Source organism: Leptidea sinapis, chromosome 23 (assembly GCF_905404315.1).
Source record: "Leptidea sinapis chromosome 23, ilLepSina1.1, whole genome shotgun sequence".
In the NCBI taxonomy this organism is placed as follows: domain Eukaryota; kingdom Metazoa; phylum Arthropoda; class Insecta; order Lepidoptera; family Pieridae; genus Leptidea; species Leptidea sinapis.
In genome coordinates, this window is record NC_066287.1 from 8,119,641 (window position 1) to 8,132,037 (window position 12,397).

Sequence of the window (12,397 nt, forward strand, 5' to 3'; positions counted from 1 at the left end):
AAAACTTACTTCAATCTTCCAAAGTTAAAACCATCAATTTGATTTTGGGGGTCATTTTCATCTTCTTCTTCAGAAGGGACGGGATTATCACCCATATCCGATTCTTTAGGAGTTGTGTCATCTTGGCTCTTGTACTCAGTGCTCTTTAGTTGTAGTTCTACTCCATATCCTGAGAGGCGCAATTTTGGCTTGCCTCTAGTCTTAAATTTTAACACAAGAAGATACAGAGATGTTTAATTAAATAGTATACATGGGGCACACTAAAAGTTTTGTACTTCTAGATAATTGGAACTATTTGAATTTCGAATATTATATTTTTTGAAACATTGCAACGTTTTTAGTAATAAAAAAAAACAATTGGCGGGAAATCATTCGTCAATTGTTTTCTATCACACATCAAAGTTCTATGTACGCACCGAAAATGGAAGTAAGTCGAAAAGATTTAAGAACGGTGATTTTTTATGATTTTAAAAGTTATCTCTCTCCGCAAGTCTGTCTTACAAATGTTTTTGGGGAGAAGCACATTGCTTGAGCACCGTGAGGCGATGGGTTCCTGAATTTGAGAGAGGTCGGGTCCGGGTTTCTTTACATGACGAATTTCTTGAAGAGCGGCCTTCAACTGCCATCAAAGAAAAAAGTCTGTCTACTGTTAAGCGGAGGAAGAATTGAAAGTTCGGAAACTTTGTTGTCGTTGGATCTCTCATGAGCTGACAGAGGAACAAAAGCGGACATTCTAATTCTGTTTATGACATTGTCACAGGAGACGAAACGTGGATGTATTGTTTTGAATCCAAAAAAACAGCAATCTGGTGAATGGGTGTTTGAAAATGAAAACAGGCCAACAAAAGTAAGGCAGGCGAGAAACATTGGTAATATCGCATTTTTTTTCTCAGCTACGGGTCCCATCTGCACAATTCCACTCGAAGATCAAAAGAGTGTTAATGCCGAGTGGTATTCTACCATTTGTTTACCCAGGGTGTTAAAAAAAGTTTGCCAAAGACGAGGAAAAAGCCACGTTCTCCTACATCATGACAACGCTTCTTCACACACGGCCAACAAAACTAAGACATTTTTAGCTTCAGAGGAAGTACAACTCGTCACCCATTCTGCACATAGCCCCCACCTAGCACCCTGTGATTTCTGTATTCTACCGAAAATCAAAGATTTGATGAGAGGATTCACTTTTACCAATTCTGAAGAGGCAGTGATAGTGTTCAATCAGCACATAGAAAACATGCCTTCAGACCGGTGGTCCTCCTGTTTTAAAAAATGGTTCGATTGCTTGAAAATATGTTTAAAACGTAAAGGAAAGTATTTTAAAAAGCAATAAACATAATTAATATTTTGGTTATAACATGTTGTTTTTTTAAGTAATGCAAAACTTTTAGTGTGACCTATGTATCTTAGGAAACTTTAATTATAATAGAATTTGAGGTAATTTAAGATGACTGTATCTACCTAAAAATAAACAATCTCAATAACAAAAAATGTATGTGTGTAAATATATAAGACATTAAAAAATATAATTCTTTTACATAATACTAGAAAATTGAAACAGAGCTCACTAATGCAGGGGATGCAGGCATTGATCAATATTAGGTAAACCCCGTAGTGGAGTGGTGAATTATTCCAGCACTTGGTGGCATTGTACTTGAAACTTCCCCTGAAAGCCCCAGTGTTATGCCTAGCCTGTACAATGTTTCTTGTAATAAAATTCAACACCCTGCCCTAATTTGTCTATAATAGTTTTGAAAAGATGCTGGCGTTTTTGTCTTTATAATTCCAAAAGTGAGACAAGCTATATGTCAGTTAGTTACCTTCACATTCCATCTGACCACATAATTTATAAGTCCCTTTTCTGCAAATGAGACTAAAAGGTTATGTTTTTTAACAAACTCAGGTGTTCCCAGCTCACCGTACAAAATAGCACTTATACTGTTGTTATTACTGCTTGGAAATGTATGATCCAGAAGATATGTTTCTAGCTTGTGTTCAGCCTGCAATATCACACATTAGAGATTATTTTATGACTGTTTATGTAAGATACTATGCCTAAAAAGTAATATTTATTATACTCACAGGATTATATTGATGTATTGATTTAAGTAAATCAATCAAAATTTCATCATCACAAACATTCTTAGATACAATTGACACAAAAACATCACAAGGAACTTCTTTAGCTCCACTTTGAGTTGCGATCTCATCAAACATTCTTACAGTGGGAGAGTTTAAGTGCATTGATAGAGCTAATTTTGCCATTCTTAACTGAGCTGGAGCAAGTAAGGAACTTGCAGCACTAATACATGCATCATATACTTCCTTTTCGGTCTCTGAAAAGTGTACAGTTCAATCAATATGCACATAGATTTTATCTGAACTTTTTTATATGTAAAAGATTAATTTACCTAACTTATGAAGACTTGGTTTCAGTGAATTTATTTTATCTACAAATGACCAAAATAAATCAGTGTTTTCGCCAGATAAGTACTCTGCTAACTCCAAAACAATAGGAGTTGCTTCCCACTTTGCACTAACAAATGTAGTAACTCCTTTTGACTTCTTTTCAGCTTTCTTGGCTACATCCACGTTTGCAAGAATACAGCAGAACACATTTGCTACCACAATAAATATTTTAAGACCGGCGAAATTCATTGTTATGCAGACGTGGTAAATTTTTGAATTTAGTATTTCACTAGCAATTGCTATAGCAAGATATGATAAACATTATTTTTAAGAACAGTACTTAAACTTTTGTTAATAATTCTAGCAATCATACTACATAGTACTAAATGAAATGAGAACGTGCAGGATAATACAGTAGGTATTGAAAAATTCTTGATAAAATAGCATGAACTCAACTTTTTTGTAATCACTACTAATCACTAATCACAAAGTGACAGCTCAGTGGCTTAAGAATTTTTTTTAATTTCTAGGCATTGATGTTCAGCAAAATAAATTAGATAATGGATATGGTATAATAGAAAAATGACGCCGCTGTGGCCAGATCGATTATTAGAATAATTTGTTAATTAAAACAATATTCATTGAAACTATTACACAATAAAGATACATTATGTTTTGTAATAAAACTACATAATTCAGCAGTCATGAGAGTGGCCCTCAATATTGCCAACTTTAATTGTGTTTTTCTTCATGTTGAGCATCCCTACCACTCTATGGTATAAGGCAATATTATTATTTATTCATTTTATTTTATTTGAGGAGCTTACAGCAACGTTTACAAATCAGTCAAGTAACATAAGTCTAAAAGCCAATTACAAGCTCCTTACACATATAGAAAGAAATTTCCTTATTCTAACTATAGATTTAGAAAAAAAACACATACATACACAGATATATACATACACCAAACTAGCCTTAAGTTTTCGTAAAATCCTTTGTGAACGCACTGTTCAAGCTCTTTATACTACCACTAAATAGATCAAATCAGCTATCACAATTATTATACATATTGAACAGTTTGGTGACGCGTGGTACGTAAATGTTTATTATTTATGTATGACTGGTAGTTACGTAAAGTAAATCATGTTTTCTTAATGTTCGATTTGTAGTTCATAACGCAATCATGCTGAGGAGTTCAGGACAATCCACCACACTGTGGGTTATTTTTACAAGAAAACCTATATCGGTCGAGTCTCAGTAGAGTCAGTATTTAACTCCAGGTACTCTAAATTTATAAGAGAGAAAACAAGTAAATTTCTTCTGAATGTTTTATGTGTTATTTATATATGTGACAAGGGTTTCATATTTCAGATGCATATTCTAAGTGGGTTCGTACATATGCACAGTAAAGAACTTTCAAAGTTTTCATTTGTTTGAAGTCTTGAGATGACCGGATAACAAAGTCTAATGCTTTGTCCGGCTTACTTTGTGGGGTTATATATTATAGATTGACCTCAATGTGATTGCGGACATAACTTTGGAGATCTAGATCACTTATTTTTTTCCGATCCCTAAATATGACCAACATTGTTTGATATTTATTCGTGTCCCTTTCCCACTTCTATAAAAATCCTTCTGAATTCAGTTGATCCTATATTATACTTACTAAATATATTTATACCAATAGTAATAATTTGTAAATAATGTGTAGTACCTAATATATTTTGTCTGAAAATAAGAATTTTTTGTATCTATTTACTAACCTACATTTATCTTATCGATGTCAAATATCAATATTCTCGTGTTACACATCTTCTTTACATTTACATTTTTTTTCCATATATTGGAATTACAAACACTTCCAAGTAGAACATGCAAGAAAGAAAACTTGAAGCTGGCGGATGGCGGAGCCAAAATCTCCAATAAGGAGTGGAAATAAAAAAAAAACTATAACAATTTTGTGGTTTGTCAAATTCAAAAGTCATTTATGTAATATGTCAAATTGTAGTTACCTATAAAATGATTATAAAATAAAAAAAAAGTGGTTTAATAGTATAGGTTTATTTATCTAATATCTAGATACTACTGTACTGATCATTTTCTCATTAAATGAATGGGAACCGTGAACAATTGCCAATGAAATAAAACGTTAAAAAGCAAAAAATAGTTGAGTGAGTTTCTTTGTACCTACCTCCTTGTTTGAGTCCTGACTCTTGGTGTTAGTAGTAAAAGCATAATTATTGATAATGGCTGCTGTATTAATACGTAATTTATACTCTTGCAGGACCTATGCCTGCTACATTAAAAACAATGCAGTATACATCAGATGAAGCATATACTCGACTTATAAGTCACAACATGACTGTGCCTCAGAGGATAAAGGTAAATTCCTTATAAAGCAACATATTTTATGTTAGTGATCTTAGTTCTCAGAAATCCAATATTTTTTTAACACAATATGCAATTGGCAGGCTACTGGTGACTTAATTGATGAAGACAACACACCTAATGGTGTCATCTCTGGATGGGACTATGCCAATGAAAAATTTGATATGAAAGTACCTGAAAGAATACTTGTTGTTGGTCAAGATCAACACATAGGTATAAACTTGCACATTATCTCATGATATATCTTTAATTTTGCATGCTATTAAGTAAAGATGTTTTTATAGTTCTTATTTAGTTATAATATATTATATATTTAGTACTTTTTCTATACAAAATATATATTTGACAGCACTCTAAGCTTGGTGGTCTACCTTAACGTGACATTGGCAAACTTGTGGTATACCTTCCACAGGAGCCATAGTAGGAAGAATAGAATAGAATAGACCTAAAATATTTATAAATAGCTATTTATTAATATTTTAGGTCATTCAATTATCCAATATTAATGAAGCTTCACACCAAATGTCATACAGTTTTCAATTACATATGTAAATGTAAGATTTTTTTCTTCTTCAATAATAGTTTATGGTTTATAATTTTAGGTACTAAAGCACCACCGAGAGAAATCCAATTGGATAATGCAGTATTACCAACTGATCCAGGAATGATTAGAGTGAGCACACCACCTCGTGTTATTACTCTCGACCAACATTACTTTCCGTCTGCTGATGATTTTCCACATGGAGCACCACATTCACCTCCACGTTATAATCGAGTAGTTCGCTCTACATCAGAAGGAATAAAGAATGTTTCCTCTAATCTTGAGAACTTAAATGAATCAACTATGACAGAGTCACACTTAGTACTTCGGTAGGTTTATTTAGTGTTATAATGTTCAAACCTTTTGTTATTTATATGTCTAGATAGAGCCTTTTGCTGCTAGATAACTAATGAAAACAGGCCAGGTTTATTACTTTAGTATGTGTGACAAGCTACGTCTTACACTCGTGATTTGTAATAAAAAAAATTCAATGTTTTCACAGTTGTTGCGGTCTATCTAGATGTATATTTAAATGGTCTAAGGTTCAAGCTTTCTTAATTAATTATACATATTTTTAAACAACATATGTTTGTTCAGGGACCCTACACCCCCAATGGTTCATGGAGAAGGACTGTCTGCATCAGAAGAACTGATGCATCTTCGTCGTCAGATAGCCAAGTTGAATCGCCGTGTTATGTCAATTGAAGCGGAGCAACTTCAAAGGCAACAAAAAGAGAAAATTGCATATGCAGTCAGCATTGCCTATTTGTTATTTAAAGTGATCGCCTGGCTCAATAGGTCTTAATAAGATATGCTATAAGATGAAGTATAAATGTATAGAAGATTGACTTGAATTCCCTGAACTTAACCATAGCATTCAGCAGTATAATATTGTTTGTAGCAATTTGATTGAATGATGAAGTGTTTATGACTAGTGCCTATTTAATTTAAAAAAAAAATAGGAACATTTTTCTACAACTATGGTTGTTGGTTAGTTGTATAGAGTATGAATTGTGTCTATCTATGGATTAGCTCACTGCATTTCATGTATAGTTATGAATTGTTAAGTTTAGTTAAATCTTTATTACTTTTGTTCTATGGGTTTTCACTTAATAAAACTTAAATCATTTTTTGTGATATTCAATCTTAAATATTAACCTTATTTCATTTAATATAATACAAGTGATTCTTCTTATGTATATTTTTAATGTATCTTGGAAATGACACCAGTATAAATCAACTTTGACTTGCCTCCCATTTCTTCCATTCTTTCTGTGAAGAAGCTTCATCCTTGACTTTTGGATTGTTTTTATGAAGAGACCAAACCATTAATAACCTTTATCTACACCCATGCTTTAAATCCTCTATTAAAGATTCTGAAACAGTTAGCTTATTGCCAACATTAAAACACCCAATGTTCTAATAACCATCACATCATCTAAACGAGTGTTGTAATGATGTGCGGAGTTTCATTAAACAACACTCCTATGTTTTTTTTCGATCCCCTCATGCGCAAAGAGTTTCAATAAAGGCATAAAAGGCATTTATTTTCTCAAAATTGATTCCTTTAGAATTCTTTTTGATGTCATTTCTTATACTACTAGATACTACTACCGCTTCGGAAACAAATGGCGCTCTGAGAGAGAAGAAGCGGCGCAAGAAACTCTCCCAGCATTCTTTTTTTTTGCGCTCTTTTCAATAAAAATATACAATATTGTACAGTTGCTATAAAATAATCACAATCTAGTCCCAGGCTGTCCGATCATTTAGATATTCAGCAGTGGAGTAATAGGATTTACGACAGAGCCATTTTTTTATAAAACATTTAAATTTATTTATAGACAATGCCTGAACAGTGGCTGGGACTTTATTGTAGAAGTGTATACATTTACCCTTAAAGCTATTATGTATCTTATGAAGCCTACTAGAATTAGTTACAAGCAATCCCTTATTTCTAGTGTTATAATAATAGACAGCCACATTCTTATTGCTCGATGCGTGGAATCTGTGTGAATTTCAAAAAAAGAACATTTTCTTTTCCACACTACCAGAAGTCGCGCGCCGTAAAAAAAAAGTAGGTTATTCGAATCCCCGTAATTTTGTTTACATTAAAGCGATTTATTTTAAACGCTGCAAAAGAACATTATATTCGAGAGAACTTTAATTATAGCACTATACAAAATGTAAATTACTACTAAAATAAATAATTCTTTCATTAATATTAAGTTTATTTGTATATAATCAGTAATGAATGATATTAGGTTACTACTAGGACTGGTGTTTTAATGTTAGCAGTAAGCTAACTTTTTCAGACTCTTTTAGAGGATTCTTATTATGGGTGTAGATAAAGTCTTGTTTGCAACTGTTGATAATTAGGTATTAAAACACTCATGTGATACTATTAATCCACATTTGTGTTTTAATAGGTACCCCTTATTACACAACAGTTGCATAAATAACTAACATACACTAAGCAGAACTCAGTCACCAAGATACTCTAACATTAATATCTGATAATCTGTATTAAAATTTCTAGTATACTTGGAGTCCATATGTATTTTCACTGCAATATACTAATATTATTTTTATGTTATCACCAGACAAGCAACACCTTATGGTAGATAATCGCAGATGTTTTGATTATTATTTCAATTTATGTTCTTGGTAGATTCACAAACTACAACATTCCCAACTTCATGTTCAAATCAAGTCAAAATCACTTTATTTATCTAGGTCAAGATATTTATAAATACCTATAGATAATAACACATTTATCACCACTTCAGAAAAGTTTGAGCTTTAATGAGAAAAGTGAAACTCTTGCCACTCTTAAATCAAATCATAAAATATAAGTTTATTAAATAACTTAAATTTTAAAAACATCAAGCAAAGTTTCCAATAACAGAATCATCCAGCCACAACAAATAGCGCCCGTTCACGAGCATGACGCACGGACCAGCCATCGCCTCCTTCGAACCATATAATTCAAAACGAATTCATGACATTCTTTATGATACGACCGCGCTCAGGTTAGTTAATAAATAAGTAACGAAAAATTTACTTAATATTCTATGTAAAAAAAGGCCCGCCGAGTTTCTTGCGCTCGTTCTTATCGGAGGCATAATTTATTTTAGAACGGGTAGTAACATTTTGACGTTCAAGAAGTGATAAAATCAGTTTTTCTACTTGAAAATGCGGCCAAGTGCGAGTCGGACTCGCCTATGAAGGGTTCCGTAGCAGCAAGTAATATACCTAATATAAAAGTTCGTGTAGTTCATTGTAACTTTGATCGATCTTAAATAGTAGTGTTTTTTTAATTAAATTATTTCGGTTATTACCAATTTTCGGTGGAAGATTGCATGGTAATGTACATCATATATTTTTTTGAATTTTAATCATTCTCTTATTTTAGAAGTTCAGGGGGGGACTCATTTTACCATTTTGGAAGTGTCTCTCGCGCAAACTATTCAGTTTAGAAATATAATATTAAAAACCTCAGTATAATATCATTTTTGAAGACCTATCCATAGAAACCCCACACATATGGGATTAATGAAAAAAAATTGAACTTCAGTTCTAAGTATATACCCCCAAAATTCAACAGTATAGTTCTCATAGTTTCGGAAAAAAGTGGCTGTGACATACGGACGGAAAGACAGAAAGGACGAATCCATAGGGGTTCTGTTTTTTGCCATTTGGCTACGGAACCCTAAAAATAAAGATTTGAATTTAAAAAAAATCCTGACAATTGATCTTTTAGAAGCTACGACAAAGAATATGTAATAGGACAAGCTACGATGCCACAGACAGATACGTCTTAATAATAACACGAGTGGTGTTTTTGCGTAAGGAGTGAAAAAGTTTTATTTTACCATATAGTTATTTTTTTTTAATTCTTTATACATAGTTATGATAATATTGTAAAAAAAAACTTAATATTGACGTTAGTATATAAAATAGTATTGGACGGTGGTTTGTATCGATAATTTCTAACAATTGTGTTTGACTATGAATGGGCCCACATATAATTTAAATTAATAATGAATATCTGTCAGCTTTATTGCACATTAACTACTTGATTTGAAATTCAATTTATATAATTTGTGAGGTATTCGGTAAGTGTTTGAGTCCCCGGTTAGCAGGAAGAACCTCGTCGCGAAGAAGAAAAGAGGCTCACGTAATGGGAAGCGGTTCATGAACATCCGCCAAACCAGGGGTAAAGAGATGCGTTGCCAGCCTTTAAGGTTTAGAAAGCAGTAAAATGAGCGCACTTTTTTTTATGGAATAGGAGGACAAACGAGCGAACAGGTCACCTGTTGTTAAGTGATCACCGCCGCCCACAATCTCTTGCAACACCAGAGGAATCACAGGAGCGTTACCGGCCTTTAAGGAAGGTGTACGCGCTTTTTTTGAAGGTACCCATGTCGTATCGTCCCGGATACACCGCACAAGGAAGCTCATTCCACAGCTTTGTAGTACGTGGAAGAAAGTTCCTTGAAAACCGCACTGTGGAGGACCGCCACACATCCAGATGGTGAGGATGATATCCTAACTTGTGGCGTGTCGTGCGAAGGTGGAATTCGGCGGCAGGAATCAGGTTAAACAGCTCTTCGGAACACTCCCCGTGATAAATGCGGTAGAAGACACACAATGAAGCGACGTCTCTACGCAACGCCAAGTGATCCAGCCGTTCACAGAGCACTGTGTCCCCGACAATTCGAGCTGCTCTGCGTTGCACGCGGTCAAATGGATCGAGCTGATACTGGGGTGCGACAGACCAGAGATGACACCAATACTCCATGTGTGGCCGGACCTGCGCTTTGTAGAGCGCTAGTATGTGGGCCGGCTTGAAGTATTGCCGTGCTCTATTAATGACACCCAGTTTCTTTGAAGCCAATTTGGCTTTGCCTTCCAGATGACCACGAAATTGGCAATCGCTCGAGATTTCGAGACCCAGTATTCCGATACTAGGCGAGGCTTTGAGGGAAGTGTTGTCGAAGAGCGGGGTTACGACAAATGGGGTTTTTTTTAGTGGTAAACGCGCAAACTTGAGTCTTCTGGGGGTTAAATTGGACAAGGTTCAATTTTCCCCATTCCGCGACCTTCTCAAGAGAGGACTCGATAGAAGACACAAGTTTCTCCCGGCACTGGTCGATGATTTCCCGAGAGAGACCTGCACGGCCAGTGTATACGGCATCACCAGTGCTGTCGTCTGCATAGCAATGAATGTTGGAGGTGTCCAACATATCATTGATATGCAGAAGAAACAGCGTGGGAGACAGCACACAGCCTTGGGGCACTCCAGCATTCACGGACTTCGGGTTCGAGCAATATCCGTCGACAACGACCTGTATGCTGCGCCCAGTGAGGAAGCTGGAGGTCCACTTGCACAAGCTCTCGGGAAGCCCAAATGATGGAAGTTTGGAGAGGAGCGCCTTGTGCCATACACGATTAAAGGCCTTCGCTATATCCAGGCTAACCAGGCCTTCCCCCTTGCTTTCAATAGCCGCTGCCCATCTGTGTTATGTATACCAGAAGATCACCTGCCGACCGACCATGGCGAAACCCGTATTGTCGGTCGTTGATCAACTGGTGACCCTCTAGATATACCAAGAGCTGACGGCTAATTATGCTCTCCATGATTTTGGAGAGCAGGGAGGTAATAGCAATAGGCCTGTAGTTTGCCGGATCCGAACTGTCTCCTTTTTTTTTGGATCGGATGGACAAGGGCTGACTTCCATGAGCCAGGGACTACGCCTTTAGAATAAGAGTGCCGGAATAAACGCGTTAGCACCGGCGTCGTCAAGAGTCGAGTTGGAGGCAAAAAGAGTGCACAGGAGATCGGCTTTCTCTTTTGCCGTATGGGCCAGGGTGTCATTCCTCGTGTGCAACGGCGGCATGGACGGCTGGTTGAAGTTACCAAGAGCAGCTTTCGACAACGACCAGAACTGGCGTGTTCCTGTCGGGTAGCTGGAAAGCTGCTCGCCAATTTTGACGACGTGCTTCGATTTCGCACGGGCGATTTGCCGCTTAAAAAATCTGGAGGCACGGTTATATTTCCCCTTCAGAACTTTGCAGTTCGGATCCTTTGAGCCCAGCGCCGCAACCCAAGTTCGATACGCCTGTATTTTGCAGTCAGATGCTGCTTTAACTGACGCATCGAACCAGGGCTGTGATCTGCCACCGATGGGCACTACAGAGTTTGGTATAAAAATATCCATACCCTGTAGTATCACAGCGGCTACTGCAACGGCGCAGGCACTAGGATCATCCGAACGCATCCTATCCCAATCTGCTGACTTGTTGTGCCAAACGCGGCGGGTCGCTGGTGGTCTGCGACGTTGGCGTCGGATAGGCACTACACTCCTGACCAGGCAGTGGTCGGACGTTCCGAGAGGGGCGTCGACAAAGACCTGGTAACCATCGAGATGTGTAGTCAGCAGAAGATCCAATAAGGACGGCATGTGGCTATCCACATCCGGGAGCCGCGTTGGCGACTCGACCATGGCCAATGGCCACCGGTCCTCGACAATATATCGCTTGGTATAAAAATCATCGAAGCAGATTTTTTCCTAATGACTTTTTCATGCTGTCTCTTATAGCTCCACCGCTACCGGATGTCTCATAGTTCCGTGTCACGTAATGTTATGGTACAGAACCAACGTTTCACCCCGTAGGGAGGTAAGTCTAATGTCATGTCAATGTCACCCATGACGTGTAATATAATAAACTAAAAATAGGTAAGCAGCTATGTAGCAATCTTGTAACCTATCTAATCTTCTTGCGTTTACGTCTTACATGTAGCCGTAGGTAGGTATAACCTTGTGAAGAAGCCCTAAAGTGCAATAAGACGTATGGTCAATGAATATAATAGCACTATTTTGCTAAGTAGCAGGTTGTTACCAACGGTATCCGTTGTGAGTTGCCTGCGATGAGGAAGACAAAGTCAAATCGGTCTCAAAGAAACTAGGCTTCATCAATAGAGCAAAGAAATACTTCAATTCGGCCTGAAAGCGCTGGTTCGGAAAAATGTGGAGTATTGCTGTCATCTCTGGTCAGGTG

General features: G+C 36.6%; 2 protein-coding genes across 3 annotated transcripts in view; one reads left to right on the forward strand and one right to left on the reverse strand.

Moving 5' to 3' along the window:
- Positions 1-2,871, reverse strand: part of LOC126971255 (UDP-glucose:glycoprotein glucosyltransferase) — a 42,604-nt gene extending 39,733 nt beyond the window's left edge. Inside the window, exons 1-4 of one of the 2 annotated variants that reach the window (XM_050817451.1) lie at positions 2,409-2,867; positions 2,080-2,333; positions 1,818-1,997; positions 10-200 (exon numbers count right to left, since the gene is read on the reverse strand). In XM_050817451.1, the coding sequence (XP_050673408.1) occupies positions 10-200; positions 1,818-1,997; positions 2,080-2,333; positions 2,409-2,655 (872 nt within the window). In that variant the 5' untranslated portion in view covers positions 2,656-2,867. Of the gene's footprint in view, positions 1-9; positions 201-1,817; positions 1,998-2,079; positions 2,334-2,408 lie in introns of both variants that reach the window. The other variant, XM_050817452.1, reaches the window with a different exon arrangement.
- A 1,527-nt stretch (positions 2,872-4,398) lies between these two features.
- LOC126971264 (transport and Golgi organization protein 11) lies at positions 4,399-6,464 on the forward strand. Its single transcript, XM_050817462.1, has 5 exons — positions 4,399-4,577; positions 4,691-4,788; positions 4,878-5,007; positions 5,397-5,664; positions 5,933-6,464. Exons 2-5 carry the CDS (start codon positions 4,696-4,698, stop codon positions 6,138-6,140), a joined length of 699 nt encoding a protein of 232 aa, XP_050673419.1. The 5' UTR covers positions 4,399-4,577; positions 4,691-4,695; the 3' UTR covers positions 6,141-6,464.
- The last annotated feature ends 5,933 nt before the right edge of the window (positions 6,465-12,397 follow it).